The sequence below is a fragment of the Tympanuchus pallidicinctus genome, unplaced genomic scaffold (assembly GCF_026119805.1).
Source record: "Tympanuchus pallidicinctus isolate F22 unplaced genomic scaffold, pur_lepc_1.0 scaffold18, whole genome shotgun sequence".
Lineage (NCBI taxonomy): Eukaryota > Metazoa > Chordata > Aves > Galliformes > Phasianidae > Tympanuchus > Tympanuchus pallidicinctus.
Genome location: NW_026294699.1, coordinates 10621258 through 10641397, shown reverse-complemented (window position 1 = coordinate 10641397; position 20140 = coordinate 10621258). Strand labels below are relative to the sequence as shown.

Genomic DNA, 20140 nt, shown 5'->3' with positions numbered 1-20140 from the left:
CCGCGCTTTGTTCGGAGCCGGGGGCTCTATGTGCCTGCCGCCCGCCCGGCAGCCCGCGGGAACGGAGGCGGCGGCGGGAGGCGGCGTGAGGAGGGGCCGCAGCCCCTGAGGGCGGTGGCGGCGGCAGGGAGGGAGGGTGGGGTGCCTGGGGGGGGCGCGCGGCCGCCCCGTGCCGTGCCCGCGCCCGCGCGGCCGCCGCCGCCGAGGGGGGGAAGGGGCCGGCAAGCTGCCCGCCGGCCCGGCCCGTCGGCGAGAGGATTGATGTGGGGGGGTCTGACATGAGTCCGCCGGCGGCCGGGTGCTGCCATGTGACCGGCTTCAAGGTGGAGAACTGGAAGCAGAACCTGAGGGCCATTTACCAGTGCTTCGTGTGGAGCGGTTCGGCCGAGACCAGGAAGCGCAAGGTACCGGGGGCGGCCCCATCCAACCCCCCTGCACTCCCTTCCTCTCCTCTCCTTTCCTCTCCTCGGGCCCGCGGTTCCAGGCACGCGGTCGCGGGGGTGGGAGGAGGAGGCGGCCGTGGGTGCCCCGCGGTGCGGGCACGGCGCGGTGCGGGCACGGCTCGGTGCGGGCACGGCGCTGGGGCCGCGCGCCGCCACCTGCCCTGCGCCGCCTTCCCCCTCCCGGGGCCGTTCCGCAGCGCCGCCGCCCCCCGGAGGTGCGGAGCCCTTTTCCCGGAACACGGCGGAGGCTGCGGGGAGGGGAGGGGAAAGAGAGGGGGGGGGGAGGGGAGAGCCCCGGGGCGATGGGCACGGCCCGGCCCGCGGCGGGGCTTTGTGCCGCAGGGAGGAGTGGGGGAAGGAGGCACAATGGCTGAGAGAGGCGGGGGGGAGTTGAGGGAGGCATTTCTGGTGTTTATTTACATACATCTATATAATATAGGTTGCTTTTTCTTTTTTTTTGAAGATCGGTGGTCATCCGGTTGCAAAATGGGATTGTTGGAGGGTTGGGGGGGGAGGGGGGTAGAGGAGGAACTGAGAGGGCGTAGGGCGCGGAGGGGGGATAAGGAGCGAGCCGGGGGTGCGAGCGCTCGGGGCACGCGCTGCGCAGCGCCGCAATCCGCCGCGGTGAGGGCAGACGTGCCCGTCCCACCTGTGTGCGGCAAACCCGGCCCGGCCGTGTGAACGCACTGCCCAGGAGCCCAACCGAAGCCTCCCGCTGCCCTCCGTTGCCGTCCAACTAGTTCGTACTAACAAGTGACTTTGCAGATTTCTGTGGCTGGTGATGTTAATGGCCGAGGAGGGGACTGCAAGAGACGGCGCGGCTGAACTGCGGTCTGGGACGGCCTGCCGGGCTGTGGGCAGCTCTCAAAGAGCTGGAGGTGTGCGTTGGGCTGCGGGGCTGAGCCGCCTGCTGTGTGTGCCCGGGGAATCCCATCTTGCGGTGTTTTACTTAAAGGGGGGTGGGAAATGGAATCGCTGAAGAGAAGTTTCAAAGTTAGTCCCTTGTTTGAGAGCCCTGCAACGTACAGCTGAAGTTGTGTTCTGCAGAGCTAACCGGCTGCAAGCCAGTGTCGTGAGGTATGTTAGTCAGAATTTGGTTTTATTTAACCTTTGGTGTGTCAGCATACAGATGGCTTTGTGGGACAAGATACTTAGGGCTTAAATAGAGGAGAATGCGTACAAGTGCTGCAGAAGAAAAGAAAGAGCGAGGTAAAAAAGTGTCACAGAGAAATAGGGTTGTGTTATATTGGAGCAGGAAACCCAAAATTCATCAGCAAGGTGAACACTTTAGCTTTCATTATTTTGAATGAGGAGCATCCTTTACAGCCCTGGTCTGCTGTTAGTTTGGTTTCTGCTGAAATCTATCACTAGTGATGCGCTTCTTATTGCTCAAAAAACAGCTGGCAATAAATGCTCATTGTAATCAATCTGTGTTCCCAGCTTCACCCCTTTGGACAGGCAGGGTCATAAGGCAGAACAGGATGGTTGCAAAATCATCTCATCAAAAGCATCCCTTTCCCAGATACGTGCTAAAAATGCCTTTTGTTTTTAAGCAGATTTCCAGTCTGAAAGTAGTTGGATTCTGAGTTCGGCCAACCGGAGATGTGTGGGAGTAATCATCACATACAGGGAAGTGTTTTGTGTGCTTGGATTTGGGATAAGTTCCTATGTTCATAAAGGTAGAAGGAAGTATATGAACGACTATGGTGCTTATCTCCTATACACGGATGTGAAACCTTCCCCTGTGGAATTTTTCTTTGCTCTCCATGTTTATCCCATACGTATTTTATGCATCAAACTTCATAGCAGCATTTTCTGGTTTTGGGCACGTAATGTGGTAACTAGAAAATAACCCACTGTCCTTTACATAAGATCATATTTGTCTCTCTGTATACATTCACACAGTGCGCGTGTATTAGGGAGCACAGCCCTGGTGTGGTGAGGGTACCAAATATTTCTTGGTGAGAATTCTCATTCTTAGCTCTAATCAAAGCAATGAGGTCAAATAAAGGTTTGGTAGAAGGTAATTCTCATTTTCTGTTGCAAAACCCAGGGACAGTTGCATCCTTCATTTGGCACAGCAAACGTTCACAATATGCAGTTGATCATTAATGGAAGCATTGATTAATTTCACTGTTATTCAGATGAACCTAGCTGTAAAACAACAAGCAAACCCAACCGTTTTGGCTGTTGGTGCTTGGGAGCCAGATGTTAAATTGTTGGGTCTCTGGGTTGCTAATGTTCCATCCCTCCTAGGGCTGTCTTAAAAATCCAGATAGCAGTAGGAACTGCAGGGGGCAGAAAGTGTCCGCTGCTCCTGTTTCGCTTACACCGCTTACTGCATTATGCTTTGGAAGACCATTTTGACACTTCTTGCTGCTTGCTATTTGTTTTTAATACGTACCTTTCCTGAGAATAACCTTTTAGGAGCTGCAGCCCTCAGTTCAGCGTTCTTCACATCCAGAGTTTTTAATAAAATAGCTGCAAAGCGCTGTTTGTAGTTGGAAAGCCATTTCCTGTACCTATATCTGAATTCCCAATCAGAAGGAAGAGGTAATTATGAGTATACCTTTGTTAATGCTGGAATTCTGGTGAAGGATTTGCGGGTATGTTTGTTTCCAAAGCGTTGTCAGCAGTGGGATTTCAGCTTCCAAAGTGTTGTTCTGCCTCCTTCCAGGGGTTGAGCTGTAGCTTTCTGTGCTGTGGCCGGGGCGAATGAGCGCAGCAGTTGTGCTGCTGTAGGCAGAGATTTGCTGTAGTGCAAACGTGCTGCTGCTGGTAAAGCCTGAGGGAAGCATTGTGTTGTTTGAGGCGTGGAATAGGAGAAGGGCTAGAGGAAGAAGTCTGAAGAACAGGTGTTGAAATTGTGGTAATGGTGATTAGGAGCTAGAGCCAGCTCTCGGCACTCATGTAAAGTGGCAGAAAATTGAGGTTGGTCATCTTGGCTTTGGGGCTTTGACCAGTGACTCAATTTGTTTTATTTGTGAGATAATGCACTGAATGGATACATGAATACAAGCTTTGCCATCACCTTCTGGAGGTCACAAGCTTTACCTTGAGTATTTTGGTGCAGAAAATACCTCGTGCTTAAGGACCTCTCATAGCGTTACTTAGGTAAATGCGACACCACTACTTCCCATGCAGGAGTTATGGACCAGACAGAAGATGCTAAGAAGACTTACTGCCAGCCCTTTTGGATCAGCATTTCCCTTTTTGTCTGTAGCATCACACTTCAAAAGTTTTGCTTATTCCTTTACAATTGCAGATGAGAAAAATCGGTTTTGCAGTGCTGAACAGTTTCAGCTCTCCATCAGAGCACGTTTGGATGTGTAGATGCATCGTTGTCTTGGAGTTAGTAAGTAATGGCTTCAGCACTTGAAGGGCTGCTGCATTTACAGTTCAGTTCTGTCCTGCTGTACCACATACCTCGGAGGAAAGCTCTCTGCCTGGTTCTGAATGGTTCTTGCTGTCACTGCTCTGAGAAGGTGCTCGATGACATGAGAGGTCTGGTGGTCATGGGCAGTTGTGATAGGCACAGGGTCCTGTCTGAAGTGTCAGAATGTTTGTTCTGTTCTTCTGACAGCAGATCCAAGAATAATGGGCTGTCTGGGTTGTCTTCTCTGCTCTCCTTGATGGTGGGTGTGTTCCAGGTTCTTTCCTTACATTTTAGAGCTTCTCTTGTTCTTCCATTATTCTCTGTTTGCATGGGCTCTCCAGGCTATTGATGCTGCCAGATTTGAAGAAACACTTTTGAATGTAGGTGATGAACTGTCTATAGATCTCTTCCTCATTCACGTGTGTGCACTTCTGACTTTGTGTGCGTCCTTCTAATAATTCATTGAGAGTTAACTCATAGTTGCTGGAATCTGAAATTTGGTTCTTTTTTTTTTTTTTTAAAAATGTTTGAGGGGGAAAAAAAATCTCTCTTATCAAATAAATGCTGTGTCATATTTTCAATAGCAAGTATGGTGCTGCATTACGTTCTTGCTAAGATGACCTCATGTTCAGAGGGTGAGCTGGTGCTGGGACTTCCCACTGAGTGCCAGGTGAGGTGTGCTTGCTTTCCCCTTGCAGCCTTGCCCCACGTACCTGTCCAGGAACAGGGAAGTGTTGTTTAGGCAAATGCTGAGAGGTGGGTAAGAAACCTTACTAAGCTGTGCAGCCTTCTCAAACTCAGTATTTTGATTTCTTAAGCTAAAATGTCCTTATTAATTTTTCTTTAATACTTCTAGCATACGCACTAAACTTCTGGATTACAAATCCTATGGAGAATTTAACAGAGGAATCCAGGATTCAAGAAGCTCTTTTTCAGCTGCCTACTCACTTTGGCTGCCCATGTGACCTATGGTTCACTCAGGAAGGATGTTCTTGCCATGTGTTGCTGGGACTGCCTTCTCCCTGAGGGCCCATAAGGAGTGTCAGAATCAACTGCAGTCTTCATTGTTCAGCAGGTCTCATAATTGTACAATCTTCTGTAGTTCTTAACTGTCTGAGGAGTGAAAAGGTCCTTAAACCTGCTGAAGGTAATGCTCTCTTTCCTCTTGCTGTGAAGATGCAGTCTGTGGTATGGGAGATACCCAGGCATTAGGTTTGCGCACATGGATTCTGTTAGCAAAGCCAGACTGGCAGTGTTGTGCTGCATTTATGTCTCTGGCCTTGGAGAAGACTGTAACACAGGTCCTTGCTCTTACTGGTGCTCATGCCTGTTGTGTGTCCTGCACCATGTTTGTGTAAAGAAATAGTTGATTTCTTGGCCAAAGGTTAGGGATCAGTCTTGTGCCATGAACTCTGAGGTAATGAATAATATTTTTGGGCTGTGGTTTCAGAACCATCAGGACTTACAGAATCCTTACTTGTCTCTCTTGCTCTTGGATCAACGCATGCAGTCTGGTACAAAGGTTATGGAGATCCCTATCATTGAGGCTGACTAATGAACAGTAGTTCTCTATTTCTTTTTAATACGGATGGAGAGACAAAAGAGCAAAGAAAATGAAGGCTACTTCCTTGTGGAGAAATTTGTATTTCCTTCTGCAGCCATATTAGGAGTAAAAGTTTGCTGATAGCCAGGTTGCTTTTCTGGGGGTAATTGTGGCACCTCTTTAAATTTGTCTGAAGTCAGTGATCTTATTTGCTACAAGCCTCCTGAAATGTTCAGAGCTCTAAAACCAGAATGGCTGCTAATTGTGTGAAGGCAGGCAGAGCAGAATTGGTTTGCTTGAGTTGCTGGACAATCTGTTGAGCTTTATTTTAAGCCGTCAAAGCTTTAAACTCCAAACAAAGGCTAGCTGATATCCTCATTTTTGTTTCAGGCTTTAATCTGTAGCACTGACGTGAAACTGGAACTGCAAATCATTTCTGAACCTTCTACCCTCTTTCTTTCTTCTGAGGATTTTCTGTCTTGGTGAGCAGAGGAACAAGGCAGTGGCTGAATGCTGCAGGTGCACAGTGCAAGTTGCTGCTGGTGGCTTCTTCTGACTTACTGCTCCTTGAATCTTTAAGCAAACAAAGTTTCCTTTGGGATATGCTCTGGGGATCCTGAACCAAAAACAATGCTGTGATAAATGTTAGTGTAAACTTTGTGATGGCTCATCTGTTTTAAACCAGAGGAAGGTGAACTCAGTCGTAATGCTTGTGTTTCTCATATTACACTTAGCACCCATAGGTTTTTCTTGGTTTTTGCATGATTAACTTGGGGCTGAGATTTCTTGCTCCTGTTTCCTGGTAGGTGGGTAGGCGTAGAGCTCTTGCCAGCTATTCATTGCATTTCTTGTGATTGATGGCTGCTTGATTTTTATTTTTTTTTTTTTCTTCTTGTGTGTTCATGGTTCACTCTTAGTTCTCCAGGTATTTCTGATGCATGACAGCATTGAAAGTGTGACAGCATTGAAAATATAGATTTTGCTTATTTATCAGTTGTAGCAACACAGGAAAGGCACTCTGAAGGTGACCCATGTGTGTCTTGCTGGACTAGCTAGAAATATATTGTTACATTAGTCATCGTTGTTAGAGCCTCTCTGAATGTGGAGACAGCAAGAAGTGCCTTGAGCAGCCATCTCCAGCCTCTTATTAACTGATGGACAGTGGAGCTGAGCGAGGGAAAGGCTGTGATGACACGAGGGTTTGCTGTGTGAGCCTGGCCTGTGTTGTCAGCAAGCAGCCCTGGAGTGTAGGGAGAGCCATATGTTACCCAAGAGGGCTGGGTTGGGAACCTTCCTGTAGCAGAAGCAGTTCTAGGAGCTGATAGATGTGTTCTGACTGGTTGAAAGCTGCATCTTGGTAGTTGTATTCTTTTGCATATTGATTTGGCAGTCCTTTATGTACAGCCTGCTTAATTTCAGAGAACTTTGCTGCATTTGCTGCTAGTGCAATCAATGCTGTAGGAGTGAGTCACTGCAAAGTTAACCTCCGTTCTGTCTGGTTCAGAACACGTTTCCAAGCAGTGGTACCACATTAGTGCAACTTGTATAGCAGCTTCAGAGGGGTGCCTGGTTTGCCTCAGTGCTAAGGCATCCTGGTGCTGTGATGGTATCTCCTGTTTTAGAAAAATACTCACTTTTATCTATTTCAAGGCCTATTTGATAATCAGCAAAGTGAGCTGTTAGCAGACACCAGTTGACTCAAAGTAACCTGAGATTCACTTTATCAGTAGGTAACAGATTAGCAAACAGTCTGTCTCCTCACAATCTTTTGTGTCTGAAAGAAAGCAAATACTCAGTCTTTTTGCAGCCATGTAGTTGTGCAGAGCATTAGTCGAGGTTTTCTCAAAGCTCATCAGTTATTTGTAACGCTGCTTCAAAATTCCCTTTTTTTTGTGTGTCTGCTGCTTTTCCAAGTTGGTAAAGTTTTGGGGTTTTTTTGCCTTCTTCCTTTCCTGTGCTTAATGGAGCTTGAAATTAACGTGACTCTGCTTGTCTGTCTTGTGCACAGTTGGCGATGCCAGCCCATCCCTGGGAAGCACTCCTGTGAAGGTCCACAGTGTGCTAAATCTGGCATCAAATGAACAAATTGGGTCCTGGGCAAGGTGACACTGCAGGAAGGGTGACATGGAACCAAAAGTTGTTTGCAACGTGTTTAGTGGATGCAGTATCTTTTTTAGCTTAAATACTGGGACCAGGGCAAATTGTGATGTCCCGTAACAAATGCTGACAGCAATGAACATGTCAAACCTATTAAACATCCTCGCAGTATCAGCAGTGGTGAGGAGCAGCTGGTTCAGCGTGGTGCTGCCTTCATGGTGAGTGCGACAAGAGCTCGTGTGCCACCCCACGCCCAGCCCTGCTCCTCTGCCATGCTGCTGTGCACTGGTGGTTGGCTGCCACTTGCATTTATTCAGCGAGATGTGTTTATGTAGAATTAAATTGTAGAGATGATTAATCTGGGTTTCATTTAAGAGATTGTTAGAAAAATCTCATATTTTTTGTTATGCTTTTAGCCTGGAGTGCTGCGGTGCAGCTCTTGGCCCTGTATGCTAAGGCAATTGTTCTTGTTCATGCACATGTCAATTCACTATTTAGAAAGAAATATGTGTAACTCTAAAAATTACAAAATGAGAAATAACAACGATTCTTTTGTCTAACCCCACAGAAGGCCCAGTAATGATTGGGCACAGTTGGGTGGTGTGGTTGATGGGGTATCAAACACCAATGTGACGTCGTGTTCCATCCATTGCGATTGCACTGCAGTTTCACTCAGCAGCATGTGCATCTGAGGCCAAATCCCTACAGAAAAAGACACTTAGATTTATCTTTCTGAATGTAATGTCAAGGCATATGTGTACGTTTTGCTTTGGTTTTCTATGAAGTGCAGGCATGAGTTGACAGTGCAGTGTTTGTTGCTGCAGATAGAGAAAGCAGCATCCATAACCTTTGTCTTTGCGTTTTCTTGCTGGCATCGCAGTCATTTCTATGGGGAAAAAAATCCTGAAACCAAAAAGCCATTCTTCCCCTTCCCCTCCTAGGCATTCAGATGTCTTCCTACACACAAGTTAGCTTTTAAAGGACATTCTTTAGGATAAACTTGCCAAATAAAAGATTTACCTTGCGCCAGATGTATGACAACTCTGTAAGTGAAGACAGCTGAGATAGCTGACTCATTCCAGTACCTCATTGGTGTTAGGTGAGCTTTTCTGACCCTGTGCCCTCTGGTGACAAACACAGCATTTGTCTTAAGGCTGTATGTTTTTCTTTGCCTTGCTGTGCTGGGTTATCCTCATAGTAGTGCCCAATTTTGTTCTTGAGCTTTATTGCTATTCTGCTTGGCTGCTGTTGAGCAGGGTGAAATCCTCACATAGCCGTTGCTTTTGTGCGTTGCAGATTTGTCATGCTTGCTTAGTAGATACTCCCCCCACCCCGTTAATTATTAGGTATGTTTAAGAGTTGTGTTAATTCTTTGCTAATTCCTGATAGCAGTTTGTGCTCATGGTGGTGGGGTGATCTTAACAGTGATGTGGAAAGCAGAACAGGCAAAGGAATAAAAGTAGTTCCACAAGTTCTGTGTGTAAAGAGGAACAAGGCTTTTTTCTGTCACTGTAAGGCTGTTCCATGGGGAAATTGATCTTAAACTTCATCCAGGAGAATTCTGTATTAATACCTGTAATGATTTTTGTTGTCACGTGGTAATTCTGTGACTTTTGACTTTGTGATGTTTAATGTTTGTGATGCCCCCAGTAAATCCACTTTTCCGTCTGTCTGTATCTCTTTCCAGCTTCTGCATTGATTCAGTTATCAGAATTGATTCAGATTTGCACATGCAGAGGAGTTGCTATCCATCACTTGTTTGCTAATTGAAGGGGCCTGAATCACAAAGTGCAGTGGAGTGTTTCCAGAGTTCATAAATACATGGAGTAGCAGTGTGTATTTGTGAAATAGTGCCAAGTTTAAAAATGAATAATGCACGTGGAGCATTAATGAGCTCACTTTATGGTGCTAAATAATGTTTTTGTCCATCCACGTGGTTAAGTATTTAGCTAAAAGGAAACGTAAGGGAAGAGATCATGATGGGTCTGAATTCCCAGGAACGTGTCATAACTGGAGTGCTGCTTTTTCAGGCCCTTCCTGAAAGATTTTGGGCAGCAGGAGGTGGAGTTTTGTCTTCCTTGAAGGGCTGTGTTCTGCAGAAGTCTGACTGTGGAAGAAGCATTCAGCTGGAAACTCCAGTTCAGCAGTAGCCTGAAGAATGACTGTATTACAGCAATTTGTTGTAAAGCAAGCCGTTCAGTTCTGTAAGCACATTGTACCTCTGAGTTGGAGCTGTTTTGCAAACAAGGTTTTGAGCAGTGGTAAAAAACAAACAAACAAAAAAAACCCAAACAAAAGTGTTGGCAAGGAGGAAAAAAAGTAAATTAGCAAATCTGACTGACTTTAAATGCTTGAGTTAATGGGTAAAAACTAGTGATACCCGCTGGTATTAGCGAGCCACAACTGTGTGCTGGAATTGGCAAATGGTTTGAGTGGAAAAAGTGGCGTTCAGAGACGGTAGGGATGTGCAGTAGCCAGGCAGTATTTGACTCGAGGAGTGTCTGGACAGTGCTCTCAGACACAGGGTTTGGATTATGGTTGGCGTTGTGCGGAGCCAAGAGTTGGACTGGATGATCCTTATGGGTTCCTTCCAACTCGGGATGTTCTGTGGTTCAGTGACTCAGTGGAGGAGCAAGAGATGGGAAGTTCGGAGCTTTCTGTGCTTACTGCTGAAGATTGGCAGCTGAGAAACTCCAGTGCCTTGACTGTGGGTCTGCCTTTCCCTAGTAGTGTAAGGAATCACCAGCACCTCTCTGCGTGTTATTGCTGTCACACCGTGCTGGTGCAAGAGTGCCATGAACCATAAAGGACAAGAGATAAAGATGGGGGGAGAAAGCCGTTTCTCTTAGTATTTCATCTGGCTTAGGAATGTGCTGTGTGTCAGCGTGGGGTTGAATGGGAGGCTGCACAGCTGGCAGCTGGAGGGGAGGAATGATGGGAGAGAACCCAAGGTTCTGGGATTGCTGATGCGCGCCATCCCTGGAGGTGCCTGAGACTGTGAATGGGCCCTGGGCAGCCTGAGCTGGTGGGGACGGCCTGCTGGTGGTGGGCTGGGGCTGGAGGGGCTGTGAGGTCCCTTCCCACCCCACCTTCTGTGCTTCTCTGACTTCCAGCTTTTGTGCTTGGTTGCTTTTGTGGGTGTGCTAACGTGCTGAGTCGGAGAGGTGAAACTACTGTGATGTTGTGCAGTCGTGAGAACTTTTTCCTGTATGCAAATAATTTGCTCCTGCTCCAGTTTCCTTGTGAAAAATAAATGAACCAGACAGAGAGTGTAGGATGCCTGTAATTTGTGATCAGCTATTACAGAAAATCTGCTTTTTGCATTACATTTAATTTAATGAAATGAATAGTGTTTTTCTGTGTAATCAAGTTATGAGCACTTGTTTCCCTCTTTAACAGGCCTGCCTCTAAGTTCAGATTTTATCCTTTATAATCAAACCCTGTTAAGATGTTTTAACTTCCTTGAATAATGATGGTGATTATTATTTTTGTTTAAACTATCTGGTCACAGAGCACGTTGCTCGCTCGTGCCGCGCACAGTTGAGGAGGATGGGATAATGGGATTGTAAATTAGCTATTTATGGTACTGGCTTTCCTCTGGCCCACTCCCTTGTGCAGTCTAGAGCAGCCCCAAGGCCGTTCCAAACGGTGCCAGCTGGCTGCAGCCCTGGGGGATCACTGTGGCAGATGGAGGCAGCAGGAGCAGCACAGAGCCCAGTGCGTCCTGGGGTCAGGGAGAGGTGTGGGCACCCACAGCCCCACCAGGGCAGGGTCAGGGCTGGTGCTGCCTTTGTCCCTTTGGGGCTGGGAAAGCCTGGGTGGGCTGGGGGAGTCCTGGGTTCTGCTTTTGAGATGCCTGCTATGGGATTTGGCTTTTGATGTGTTTTGAGTACGTTAGCACCTCTTTTTTCTTCCTAGTTTTATGCTGCCTTCCTGTGTTTGAGTGCTGCATTCTGCAGCTTGTACAGCCAGACAGATCAGTAACTTAATGTTGAGCTGCTACCATGCTGCCTGTTTTTTCATCCACTACTGAAAAATATTGCTGTCTACCTAGAAAACAAAGTTTGTTAACACCGATACATTTCCTTTTTTATTTTAAAAATACCTTCATGTTGCTACCTGAGGAGCTGCTTTAAGCGTGCTCAAAATGGAAGATTTCAGAAGTTTTTATCGCTTCATTTTTTGAGGCGAATTTCTGGTTCTCACAGAAAGTTGTTCTGCAGAAAAATGGAGTGATCTGTAGCTGGTGCTGCAGTAGGTAGGCCTGCTCCAACTCAGCCCTGCGGCTCTGTTCATACTTGGGAACGAGCTCCAGGACAGCACAGTCTTCCAGCAGCAGCAGAACAGCCTCACCTGCAGGTGTTCTTTGTGAAAGAACATGCGTTTGATTTCAGTCTAGTGCAGGTGAGGGTAGCAACTGTGTGAAACACCTTGCAGAATCCTATTAACTGATGGCTGCTTGACCAGGAGATGTTTTCTGGCGGAGCTCAGAGATGCAAACTACCTGATGCTTCATCATTCTCTTGCCCCAGCAGGCATTAGTCTCATTGCCTCATTAATGCAGATGACACTTCTAATCCAAGCCCAAGATAGCTGTCAAGCCTGGATTTTACTCTGATGGCATTTACTGCACAGTTGATAGAACACAAGATTCTGACCTGCAGCTTGGGAGGGAAAAAAGAAATAACGGCTCATGGGCTTATTTTTGTCAGATTTCTTCAAGTATCTGATCTAAATAAGCCAATAAACTCAGTACAATAGTATGTAAAAAGGCTTTCATCTCCTCTGAACAGCGTGCAGTCCTTGAGAATTAAAAACAAACCGAAGCAACACAACCTGTGGTGGTACCATGGGCCCAGCATGGACAGCCCTGCCCTCCAGTGACACTGTGCTGGAGGAGAGAGCTGTAAGCAGATGGGCCACAAAAAGCATTGCCTCATGTCTTCTCCTTATACAGCATCTCCTGCTGTTGGAGACGGAGTGCAGTAAGTTTTTGTTGGAATTGATGAGGTTTGACTGGTTTTGTTCCTTTGAGTGGTTGATTGTAGATGGCAGCAGAGAGTGCAGTTCACATGAAAGCTGTGAATTAGGTGGTGCTTCATCAAGTTGTGTTTTGGAGCAGGTGAAGATGAAGGGGTGCAGCTCTGCCCCAGAGGACTGAAACTCATGGGCACTGTGTGCAGAGCTGTGCCTTTAGATGAGCTTTGGTCTTCCCATCTAATAGTGTTGATTTTATCATTGAAAGCCAGCATTCAGAGCTCTAGGTGTGCTTCCCTGATTCCTTTCCAAAGCAGATTATCCCAAGCTGACTTCAATTAGCAGTCTGCTTCAGTGATTACTCCTCTTTGCTGGACGTTTCTGCCACATTGTTACATGGTGATGCTTTAAATCGCATGGAATCTAAACATCCTAGCAAGATAGGGGATGAATTATGATCATTTGCTTAAAAATTTTCAATACATTTTATAATGTAGTTCACTGGAATGTCCTCTCATTTGAGTGTTCAGAGGTCTGTGGTATCTACTTGAGGTACATATGGTGCCATCAGGCTGTTCCTGTCACAGTAAGCGTACTTCTGTATCCAGTTTGTACTAATTGTATATTCAAGTATCTTTATTTTTTAACAGGTTGAATCCTTTTGTCCTGATTTTCCTCAGCATCGAATCCCACAGCCTCACCTGTTCGTATGCTGCGAGTCATACAGCTTCGCTTCTGGGGCTTCAGTGTTTTCTTCAAGTTAAGATCTTGGGATTAGAACACTTAATCTGTGAAATCAATTCTATCAGTGTTAATATTTTATATTTCTTCTTGTTCTTGAAGCAAACTAAATCTGCGCTGTAGGTGTAGCTGATGCTTGGTGGAATCTCTTCATAGGAGAAAGTCTTTCAAATGAGATCACAGAGCAGAAGGTGTGCTTTACAGCTCTGCCAATTTTGCAGAGCAAAAGGAGGTCTCAGTATGAGGAGGCTACAAGCAGGAAGGAGGTGGCACCACGATTTCCTCAGCTTCATGGCTTTTCTCGTCCTTGCATTTTTTTCTGTATTAAACTTCCAGTAAGAAGCTTTGTTGTCAGGTTTCTTCTTTTTGTGGTCCGTTAGCTGGAAAAAAGGGGTGGAGGGCTGTGAGTCTGCCGGGCAGCAGCCTGTAGAGCTGTTGGTTTTGGTGTAATGTGCTCTGTGACCTCCTGTGAGGCCGGAGCTGGCTTTGTTCTGCGTGTAGCTTGCAGGTGATGGCAGTGGTGCTGCGGGACACAGGTCCGACAGACGCAGCCGGTAGGTGTGAGCAATGCTCCTCATCGCGGTGGTTGCTTCCCTGCACAGATTGCCTGCAGTTTTTGGAGCAGTGAACGTCATGTCAGGTTGGTTTGTCTGGATGCTCAGATGTTTCTGCGTTAGCCAGAAGCCTGTTGGGCTGCTCTCCTCTGTAACTCTTCTTTAGAGCGCATCCTCCGTTATAGGCAGTGTCTTTCTCCTGTCATACCTGGAGTTTCACTTGATGGCCTTCTTCGTCTGTACACTGCTTTCTCCCTCAAAATTATCAGTTTGTTTACAGTTTAGGCAAATGTCTGCATTGTGTGCTATTAACCCCTTACTGTGTGCTCTCCCTTTCAGGTCCAATCCCGCAGTGCTGCTCCTGGCGCTATCTGAGCACGCTGCTCTTCGTGCCAAGGTTGTAAGCGTTAATCTTGCTGCAGACTGGGGTGATAATTCAGTGCTGTCACAGCAACACATGCTTAAAGTTGCTTCTTGCCAGATATGTTGGCTATATGCTCACCAGAGAAAATTATTTCAGGAGTCTTATTGCGTAGCCATGTGCCGTAGAACATGCAGTCAGCCTCCCTTCCCCTTGTTTATGGCTGTTCTGACTTTGGGGGAGAAAGACTGTTGTCCAGTGAGATGCATTGCTGTGGAGCACGAGTGAAGAGGTGGGTGAACTTCTGGTCATGGGCGTCATGCTTCTGTTGTGCCTCGAGGGCAGCTGTATTTGGTGTTGGGGCTGAGAAGGGCAGAATGCTTTTAAGGTAGGTTGGGTGGAATTGAAAAGGGAATTGAACAGTGCCCCAGTGTAACTTTTCCTGCCCCCATATCTTTACAGTTTTCTGAAAGACATTTTGAGAGCTACTTCTTACTTGCTAGCGACTGACACTGCTGCCTCTAAGAGACTCCTTCAGCTAGGTTAAGCTCTTCTAATGTGACCTCACTTTGAATGTTTCTTTTGTAAATGCCCAAGGATACATATCTTACCCCTACTATTTATGGCTATAATTTAGAGGCTACATTGTTATTTGGGCTAATTGGAAGATGCTGCTGTACACGGATCACAGAGTAGAGGTCACCACTTTTACTTGCTCACATCTGTCCCTTGTAAGTATTCTGGGGGCATCCACACCAGGGGCTGTTCTGTCCCTGGGATGCTGTAGGGCTATGAAAAGGGAAATGGATAGCTTTTTGGTCCACTATCTAAGGTCACCCAGAGCAATTTAGGATTTTGCCCTCATGCTGCTGATAAATGTAGGTTACTTAGTGTGGAACTTCTGAGGGGGGGGAACCCACAACATCCTGCAGACAGTGTTGATGGATTAGCAGGGAAGTGAGGCTTGCCTTTGCTCAGTACAAGGTAAACTGACTGCTTTTCCCAGCGTATTTCCAGCATCAGTGTGATTACGTGCAGTGGCAAAGTGTTGCATCACTGGTACCTCCATTGTCTCTTTCTTCTTAGAGAAGTTGCTGTGGAAGTTAAATTATTCTGAATGAGCTCCTGTAGGTCGAGATCCAGCAGAAATGAGGTCAGGAGGGTTTGCTCCAGTGTCACACACATTATACCCGTCACGCTATCTTCCCTATTTTATGTTCTTGGTCTTAATTATTTGCAGTGCTAGATTGTAAGAAGCACTCTTGAAAACCAGAACTGGGTGAACCACCTCTTTACTTGGCAGGGAAAGCTCTTAAGCAACTTGAGATACTCTTGAGAAGGTCTGAGGCAGTGCTCTCGCATTCTTTTTCTAATCCTGCTGTAAAGCATAGACAATGTATTTGTCCACAGAATGCTGCGTGTTGATAACCATAGAAACAGAGCAGGAGATCAGAACCAGAAATCTATACGGGATCTCATTTAATGCTTTTGCTCTCATCTTTGTGAGATTACTGATTTGCAATTGAAATAGTTTCCTTGAAAATCCCCTGTTCGTACATCAAGCTTTTAACTGTTCTTTCAAGTGAAGTATGCCAATACAGTTCAGGTTTTTGCCCAGCTACAAGGTGTAGGAATTCACCTTTTCTCCTTCTCTCCCATGTTTTCCCTTATTATTCCCATCCTGATGCAGTAGTTTGTGTGTGTTTATTAGATGACATTTTTCAGTATGCAGGGGCTTTAAGAACCCAGCCAGCTTATCCTGCATTTCCCTTTGGAGCTGGCTAATGAGAGAGGAGTTGAATTCTTTGTATTATTTCTGGCCCCCACTGCCGTGTCTGAGTGAATGATATATTGAGGTGGAACCTGCACTGCCACGTGCATTACGTATGATAAATTAATTACCATTACCATTTCTGTGAGTGCAGGAACAGGGTTTGTTTAGAACAAACTGCAAGATCAGTTCTCTGTTGTTAGCATGAGACAGATTGCACTGTGGTTATTTTTAATACCAGATGCATCTTCATTTTCTTTTTACCAATGTTGGGCATGCATACATTTTTGCTACTCCGTTAATTTCAGGAAGAGGTCTGGAGTTTTTAATGAGCCATTAGTAATGCAGCTAGTGCCCTAACCAGCAGATAGTGTTGGTGAGTACATCTTCCTTTAGGAAACAAGGAAACAAACCATAAAGGACACTGCAAGACATACACCTCATCTGCCATTGAACATTTGTTGGCATGATGGGAGCAGTAATGAAGAGTTCTCAAAAACTGTTGATGTTCTAGTAGTGTGGGAAAGAACAGGGAGAGAAAATGATATATATGTTCAGGTGAGACTGTGCCTTTATATCTCAAAGGTGAAATATGGTTTTGGCTCGATTCTGCCTGTAGTGCTCCTGGTGGTACAGCTGGCTCTGTCTGCCCCATGCATGTGGCAGAAGTTCTTCCTGGGCAGGATTCTCAGCAGGAGTCCTTGGTGCAGGCACTCTTGGCCAAGTTTCCTTTCCCCAAAGGATGTAATTATGTCAGGAGTAATTATTGTGCAGATTTAGCCTCCTGCTTGTGTGAACACAGATCATTCTCATGGATGGACCTTCATTTTTCCTTGGTGGTGGTGTTATTTCAAATACTTATGTTCTGTGCAAAGCCACGTGCATTTGCATCTTAAAATTAACTGGTGCTTCCTCTGTTGGCATGTGCCTGTGCTGCAATTCAAATACATCTCTTCAAAAGCAAATTGTATCCATCTGAAAAGCTGGTAGGTGTCATTGTGGCTGCAGGTCAGATCTGCTGCTGCCACCAACCTGTTTTGGTTTTTTGTTTCCTCCCAGCCGTGTATTTACTGATGGGAAGCCAGCTGAAAGTAACTTTTTTTTAATTGGAAAACCAAATGAGTATATTTTTACTCCCCTCAAAAGCAGTGCTCATGGTATCTAATGTCTGTTTATATCTTCTTAAGAGAAATTATGGAAATACTGCTCAGTGTACTAATTTTCTATGGCTTTTCTTTTTCTAATTACTCCATTGATTTCAAAGTGTAGATTTGTGGCAAAGTGCACCAGGGTATATTTGAACAAAATACGGAGCAATAAAATTGTAACTGTAATTCGTGTCTGATGATGAAGGAACAAAGCATTAATGTCATTAATTTTGCTGGCAGCCTTTTGCTGAGTGTGGCTGCTTCGCTCTGAGGCCGCGCTTCGTTAACCTTCTTGCCCAGCTCCCATCTGCAGGGCAGTGCCCAGCACTGTGGGCTTTTTGCTGGTGTTTCTGACTCTGTGCTGTGTTGGTGTTGCCCACGCAGCGACTTCATCTGTGCTGTGTTACTGAAAATGCAGATAATTCCTGTAAATGGCTTTAGAAACTTATTTCTCATTTCAATACCAGTCTCATGGAGGAGTGCTAGAGAACTTTATCTCTTATCACCAGAGAGCAGAACTGTGTGATGAGAAAATGTTTTGGTGTTTAGAAGCCTTAAGAACACGCGTTTATTCCTTTTGGTGCTGCTGCTGCTGGTTGTAAATCAGGCGTTTCAGCTGATAGAAACATTCCCAAGTTTTCTTTTTTTTCTTTCTTTTTTAAGTCTAAATTAAAATTAAAATATCACTGTGACGGATTTTTGCCTTCGGTTAATTTCCTTTGTGTGACTGTACTTTTTTGTTTGACTCTATGTGTGTATGGTCAAACAGTGGTGTATGTGTACATAAAAAATGAGTCCAACAGCAGTAACGTGATAATAGAGTTAATGGCAGTTTGCTTAACCTTGGGAAGGAGAAGCTGGGAATGGTAATACAGGATACTTATGATGGTATCCAGCGTAATAAAGAATCTTCCTTCTCTGCCTCTTAAGGATCGTGTACACTGATTTAAAGGTTAATTGACAAACATTCATGGTTGTCCATGTGCTGTCAGAGCAGTGCGCTCTGGCCACATACAGGACTATTTTTCCCTTTATCTTTCTGTGTTCCTTTCTTTGGATGTTTGTGGCTGTTGGTGTTCTCTCTCCTCTTCTTTGGTTTAAAGAGGAACTTAGTATTATTATTATTAACTATGTAATATTAATGGCTACTCTGAATTTCTTTTCCCTTTTAAGAGAGTGTTTGCCAGCATAAGAGCTGCCTGAATCCTTCTGAATACAGAACTGCTGTCCATTGAAATAGCTGCTGTTTCTGACTTTCTTTTTCCCCAGTAGAAGCAGACTCTAGCTGCCCATGAAGAGAATCTTCTTTTGCTGTAAAGATGGAAAGATGAAACTGCTTCAACACAAGGTGAATAGAGCTGGTAGTGTGTTTGTGAATGAGTGCACCATTGCACTGCCTGTACCCCGAGAGCCCATTCAGAACCATCGGAGTTGTGGTCGCTTCTCACATTGCTGTGCTTTTGGGGTGCTGTTCTTTCCTTCTTCCAACAGTGTGCCTCAGGAAGACAAATAAGGGAGGGCACAGATTTGTCAGGCTTCTTCCCCAGTTGTTTCTGTCAACTTTGTTTGGAAAAGCTTCATTTTTGTGTTGTTAGAGACAAAGTTTGACCAGTTTGCAAAATACAAAGAGACTCAATTTTGTAGTTGATTCATGGCTGAGATAATGGAGGATTTGTTGTAAATTCTCCAAAACCTTGTTTTATGCTGAAAGCGTGGTGTAATGGTTGGTGAGGCTGAGCTGTGCTCTGAATATTTATCAAACATAGCAGATCTGTATTTCAAGGTGTTGCAGCTGACCGGCTGATAATGCTTGCAAATCCTTTCTGGTAATAATAATCCCTTCTCTGAAGAACTGCAGTGCAGTTTGCTATCTCCAAACAGACTTCTGGTTATTTCAACCTATTTTCTGCTCATCAGATGGTCTTAGATAACTGAAATTGATTGTATTTCCTCTTCTTACTTCTCTTTACCTCTTTCTCTGTTTGAGTCCTCAGAAACCCGATTTTTGCATTCCAAATAGATTATTTGAATCAAACAATTATTCATACAACTTGTCTCTTCTGTTCTGCTTTATGTTACAGTGCATGCACACCCAGGTACTCTTGAACTCTTCTGATAAGCTAAACTATAAATTACATTTGAATAGGCGTCTTTCTGAAAGCATTCTGTAGCTCTGCTGTACAGATGATCTTTTGGTAAGTGAAATGCTGCTTCTCTTCATTATTAGTGCTAATGGAAGTGCTGTGAGCCCAGTGTTTGCTGATGTCACCGAGAATCTGAGCTCTGGGTTTTTATGCTTGTCAGACGTGCAGTAACTGCAGTTCTGACTGTCATCTGAATGCATCCATCTCATCTGCATGAGTATTTTTATTGGCAATCAGCTGTACTGCACAAGTAGACTGTCTTCATTCCCTTCCTTAAGCATGGTCTGCAGGCAGCGTTGTTTCTGGAGCACCAACCACTGCTGATTTGTTTGGTGTGTGCTCCGGGAGGCTCTCTGTAGCTGATGTTCATCTTGCAGTTTTTGTGCATTTATTTCTTTTTGAAAGGTCTGCCTGCTTTTAGAGGAACTGATAAGCTTCTGTCCAGATGCATAATGAGAACTGCCAAATGTCCATAGCATTAATAGAGGTAGACGTAAATGGAGCATGGCCTCTGCAATAGCGTACGTTTTCCCTTCATGCAAACGGTACCAGGGTTCACATAGATACAGAGTGTGTGTAAAATTTGTCAAGGCTTCCTGGAGCTTTGTATTTAGTCCATATGAGGAGTATATAAAGATCCTTCTGACCCCATCTTTGCAGGAAGTTGGGATTGCTGTCTCCTCTAAGCAGAACGATTGCATGCATACATGTGTGTATATGTATGTATGCATACACACAGATTACACATAGTGCTGTATTTTCATTGGGTACAATCAATGGAAGGGACAGTTCTCTACAGCTGATGGAGGGAAAGGATGGTGTAAAAGAAGTGGGCTGATACGTTTCTCATCTTACTTGCAGTTACTCCTATTTTGCAAGTTATATTGATATTTTTTCTTTTCTTGAATCTAATGGGTTGGCTTACAGAACTTGAATTCGTGTGCAAATATCTATTCCTGCTTGCTTATCTGTGTTATAATGGATA

At 45.3% G+C, this 20140-nt stretch overlaps 1 protein-coding gene across 2 annotated transcripts in view; it reads left to right on the top strand.

Moving 5' to 3' along the window:
• The first annotated feature begins 202 nt into the window (after positions 1-202).
• USP22 (ubiquitin specific peptidase 22) overlaps positions 203-20140 on the top strand; it is an 87168-nt gene continuing 67230 nt past the window's right edge. For both annotated transcript variants that reach the window (XM_052679539.1, XM_052679538.1), the window contains exon 1: positions 203-404. In XM_052679539.1, coding sequence (XP_052535499.1) covers positions 279-404 — 126 coding nt within the window. In that variant the 5' untranslated portion in view covers positions 203-278. The remainder of the gene's footprint in view (positions 405-20140) is intronic.